Here is a 5,488-nt window from a genome sequence, read left to right as displayed (position 1 = left end):
CTTATGCGGCTCTTATTAATTCAAAGTATGCATTTCAAGTGAATTTTGAGAATTGCCATTCCTGTCTCAAATTGCATTGGTTTATTGCTATAACTTAAGTTTCTCTTTCAGTAAAAAGAGTGGACAACTTAGCCACCAAAGGAATAGACGTTATTGAGAAAGCAGCTCCTGTAATTCTGGAACCAGTCTGCCAGGCAAGTCCATCAATCCATATTATTTCTCAATCCCTAAATCTTAAGTCATAACTATTACACAAGAATCATAGTGTACGTTCTGAACTTGTTAGTACATTAACGTAAATAAGTTTAGCTTATAGAGGTTCCTCACCACGTAATTTTCTTGTCCTTAATTTGATTTAAGGGCAGCATTGGTACAAACGACATGTGGTGAAACAGTCCTTTCTGGAAAATATTTTTCAATGACGTACAATGCAGTTTTGTCTTCCTTTCAGTACAGGAAACAGATCGGCACATTTTCCCAAATTTAATCTGGAAGTAAAACATTCCAGCACTTTCATCAACGATAGCATTTTTTTCCCTTTTAAGAATCCATTAAATTGACATTTCTTCTTAGTGCTATTGCTTCTTCAGTAAACTTTGCAACCTGGCCCGAACTGCTCTTTCAAGTGACACCAATTTGGCTTGCATGAGCCGCTGGTAACTTTTATTTGAAGCTAAGAATGAACTTAATTTTCGATCTATCAATCCCCCAAGGTGCCAAATTTAGTTTGCTGTACTTAATGGCAGGAGAAATGCCAAAGTCCATCGGAGATGGTATGCTGTGTTTTTTCTTGAGGTTTACGGTTATGAATGAATACAATTTCTTAAATATAACTTATTATCTTTAATTACTTCAAGAACCATTTTCTGAATGAACTTCTGGAGTTATGCTATGCCTAAATAAAATGATCTTCCTTTCAGGTTGTGACCAAAACACGAAATGCATACGCCTCATCCGTAAATAAGGCCCAAAATGCTTACAGTGGTTTAAAAACTTATGGACAAAACAAGGCAAGTGTTCTGATATACTCTCATTCAAATGCAGCATTGCAATTTGATAACCTGTATATTCCATGAATACCATTCTCAATTGAATCTAACTTGTCCTTTATTTCAGGTATGTGATCTTGGTAATGAAACTCTCTCTCTGTTTCTCACGCCTCATGGTGTAGAGATTCTCAGGGCGCTTCTAAGTGACTTGTTGGAAATCGCTGAACTGTCAATAGATGGCGCAGTTCCACCTGTCCAAGGAGAAAGTAAATTTTACAAATTACTATAATCACTTTGATACTTCTAGAAGCCAGTCTCCAGACCACTTGATTAACTAACTCTTTTCTTGCAGCTGAACCCACCAATCTGCGCGACCTCTCACTGTTCCAGAGGCTCAGAAACCTACTCCAGACTATAGCAAGACGTTCCTACGCACAGCGTGTTCAAGGGACCGCGGTAAGTGACTGTTCTAGAACAAAGTTCTGAAATCTTTCGAAATATTACATAATTAAATATAAGGAGGGTGAAGTTGACAAGGAGAAAGTTAAGTTTTAGCAAAACAGCTTAATTTTTAAGAAACAAATCATTAAGTGCGTGTTCCATTGCTTAACTCTAAATGACAGTAACGTATTTAGAAATCTAAACTGCATATAAGATGTTTCCAAGCTTACCTTTTGGAGCAACGTCCATGTTGATTGGAGTTGACCAACCCGTGGACGTGCGTATTGCATAATAACAAAATTATGCAAGGAAGAAAGTTAATAAATCAGCCAAAGCAGTACCCGAAACTGCATTTTTCCGTGCATAAGGTCTGGGTTCGAATCTCAATCATGAGAACTTTCATGGGCCTTTTTTCCCACCGTGGCTTCGTTAGTCAACCTCAGGCGATGGCAGTCTTCGTGGATAACCCTAATTGAATTTACTGAACTTGTCTTTCTTCGTAATCATACCCTTTTGTACTTCTAATTTTGTTCCTCTTCTCTCTAAGGTTCATTCTAAGACTTCCCAACTTGTATGAGTACTCGCACAAGTTGAACTATTCATGTGAAAATTGCTCATTAACAGAACATTGTCAAAGAAAACGGTTTACCATAAATTGCAAAAATCTGGGATCAACTTGAAGACATTCCACTGTATGCTGAAAAGCTGACTAGATTTTAAAATACTCGCACGGAGATCTAGTCTTGTCCTAATATTCAGAATCATCGTGGTAACGTATGAGATTATAGCGCAAGCAGTAATCCAATTCATATAGGAAGTTGGGACGAAACTCTTCGCTGAAGACTTCATTTTTCCTCTGTATATTGCAAATGGTTTCATTTTATGAATGAATCCCTTCAAATTCGTTTTTTTCCCCTGGTTCAGGGAATATAATTTTGAAATGGCTTATTTACACTCATAATTACAGAATTATGACCACACCATTCGAAATAGATTATATCGCAGTATGAGAAGCCGAACAGCTTCCTATACTAGGGCAGTGGTAATTTGCATATGGTCGTGCAAGTCAGTAAAGTTGCAGTTATGGGAACACTGACGGATGCCTTAGTGTGGTGCAACCAACAAGAGTCAGTGGACCCATGGTGCCTACTACCAGACAGATTTCTTAATATGGGGCAGCTTTTGCTAGCAAGAGCTAGGACCTCTGAGTGTGTACCAGTTTCATTTGGTGAGGTGTAGGTCAAGCGGCATAGGATCCTCAACTGCTCACACTAATGAGGTCTATCGGCTGTCTTAAATCCTGTGCACCCTGCCATGTTGCATTTTTACTAGACAGAAACGATCTTCCAAGATGATAATGCGTCGGGTCATCATGATATAGCCTCTTATGGTTAATTTAAGTCTTGTGCAATTTGTTATGCCCCGACCCATAACATTTCAGCTTAAGAGATTTCCAAAACAAAGACTTGGCAACTGAACAACCATTACGTAACTTATTTTAGCTACGATGCCCAAAGAATCCACTGCAATTATCAAAAGTATTGATTACCAATCAACTAAGTCTTAACTGCATGCTTAAGACAGATCTGGTATGGTAGCTTTTGCAAAGCTAAGATTATTCACATTGCCGCAACGTCTTCCCTTGATTACTTCAAGTACCTTAATCACTGGACTTAGGCTGAGATCGTGAACAAGGTAGTGCCACTACCAATGGTGATGTTCAGCATTTTGATCTTTAATTTGCGTATCGCAAGTTCCGAATATGTAGTAAATCAACCCCTCCACCGCAGAAGTTAATCCAGGAACTCTAAGTTCTAATAGATCCCATGTGGAACTTAACTCTGTATATGGAAACCAGGGTAACTCTTGTGGAATAGCAAGCTGCAGCAAAATTAGCTGCTTATTTGTTTTATATATCGTAACTTCAAAGACCATAACGGGCTCTTGTTATCGAAGTGATGTGACACATTGATGTTGCCTTGGCTATAATTCAAAACACCTTAACCATTAGCGACTACATCTTAAAACCCATATGTACACCTTTGCTGGAGTTTTCTTCATTTCAAGAGATAGTAGTCCCTGAAGTTTAACCTAGATTTAAAATCTTAATTCTTAAAAGCGAATATGTTATAGCCCAGAAGAATTTGGTTAAGAATTTAACAGGATCAGCAACCCTATTGCCGATCTTTCTAAATACAGCTTTTTATACATGTTTTCTGGACTTCACTATCCATAACAAAGCAACCTTCGAGTTATGTATACCTAACTTTGAGAACTGATTTTGTTGGATGAGAAAGTATTGGTCTTTTTTTGTAACTTTTTTTTTTTAACCTAGGCTATTCTGAGAACCATGAATGGAATGAGGCAGGTTACACCTCAAGAAAGAAGAATACTTGGTATGGTCCTACGAAATGTTATCAGAGTAGTCGATAGATCCTTAATTCCACCTGACTTGCAGGCGAGTTAAAACAACTTGATTTAACATTTTTCAACAATGGTCAACAATCCATTTTTACTACTATTGCTCAACTTGGAATAACTGAAATCATCATTTTAAACTTTTTCAGAACATCGACTCGGAGGAAATCGATGAACCAGCGAGCGAGGTCCATCAGCAAGACGAAGTGGAAATGGATACAGACTCTAGTCAGATGGAGACTCCTTCTGCCGAACTTGATCCTCCAGAGCCGTATGCACACTGGGTGCAAGGAATTCAAAAACCATCTTCAGAGACTATGGAAGGCGAAGAGCAAGTGGAAGAGGAGATAGAATAATGAACAGTGGATTTATTTTTATCCGTTCAACTTTTCTGGTTGTAATTTTTTTTTTCTGCATTCAAATAAGTCGTTTAAATTAAACTAATCTCTTTTAGGAAAGATTACGCACTTTATTTAATTGAGACTGTTTTGAGGTCTTCAATCTGTACATTTTCAAATGTACAAAACACAGGGGGTGAATAAGTGTACGCTACTTCATAAACATAAATATGTTTGTCAACTTAGAAAAGTCCTCGCCAATAGCACATAGTGGCAATAATCCCTGTCCTTGCCACCATTGGATTGAATTTTATCCACTGCTGTCAGAGCACAATCTTCAGATTGTATCCCTCCCCTCCAGAAAAACTTTCCACCAAGTGAATTAATGTTTAATTTTTCTAACCCTACTTGAACACCTTTTGGGATTAACAGCAACAGATTGATTCTCCTGGCCAGAATTGTAATTACAATTGTAATGTATTACATTCTTCATTACCCCCTTTTAATGAGGGGAGGAGGAACAAAGTGACAATCACCCATTATACTGCTGCTGGAACCATTGGAACACTTTCCAGCTAAAAAATAGAGCGCTCGTCATAAACAAGTATTCTGAATCATGGCTTCAACACATCCCTTCTGATATTTCAAAATGAATGAATGTAATCTGTTATGTGACAGCGTTCCCAGACTTGCGCTACCGAAGTCTCGTGCCGATTTCTGAGCAATTTTGCAAGGATTCGGGGCTGTTCAAAGGTACTTGGGGACTCCAGATGCAAACGGGGGTAACGGGGCTCGTTTATATATGTGGAGCCTTTGATGGCTCCCTCCATTGGGACAACATAGATTGGGGCCTTGCTGCGGCGCATCCAATGCACCCTACAAGTAACTGTGGTGTAAAAGGTACTAGAGGAGACGGATCGCAGAGTCGATGCCAGTCTTCTGACCACTCGTAAGTTCTGGATAGTTTAGTTAATCTATTTTATGCCCATGTAGTCGTTTGTATCAACTGTCTCTTTTTGGTAATTGTCTATCACAGGCCTTTGTCTCGATGTAATCAAATCGACTGACAAGATCTGACTGCATTACGATTAACCTGTGGGGATTTCCTGACTTCATTTGCAGTGTGCCAGTACCAACAGGGCAGGATTTCTAATGTTCTGGTCGGGCATAGCATTAACTTGGCAATTAACCAAAGAACACGTTCTTTATCAACAGATCTATTCACTTGAACCAATGAATAATTACCGCATAACCAATATTTACAAACTGATTTGATCATGGGCAGTTGGAACTGGTTACCAT

General features: G+C 38.6%; 1 protein-coding gene across 1 annotated transcript; it reads left to right on the top strand.

The window, feature by feature from the left end:
• The first annotated feature begins 1,038 nt into the window (after window positions 1–1,038).
• LOC150082613 (uncharacterized) lies at window positions 1,039–4,204 on the top strand. The gene is made up of 4 exons (XM_090377863.1): window positions 1,039–1,255; window positions 1,342–1,445; window positions 3,766–3,888; window positions 3,998–4,204. Exons 1-4 carry the CDS (start codon window positions 1,039–1,041, stop codon window positions 4,202–4,204), a joined length of 651 nt encoding a protein of 216 aa, XP_090233989.1.
• Window positions 4,205–5,488: the final 1,284 nt, after the last annotated feature.

The sequence above is a fragment of the Mastigoproctus giganteus genome, chromosome 7 (genome assembly GCF_048544385.1).
Source record: "Mastigoproctus giganteus isolate SK-2022 chromosome 7, ASM4854438v1, whole genome shotgun sequence".
In the NCBI taxonomy this organism is placed as follows: domain Eukaryota; kingdom Metazoa; phylum Arthropoda; class Arachnida; order Uropygi; family Thelyphonidae; genus Mastigoproctus; species Mastigoproctus giganteus.
The sequence above is the reverse complement of the archived record's forward strand: the minus strand, read 5'-3'. Positions and strand labels throughout refer to the sequence as shown.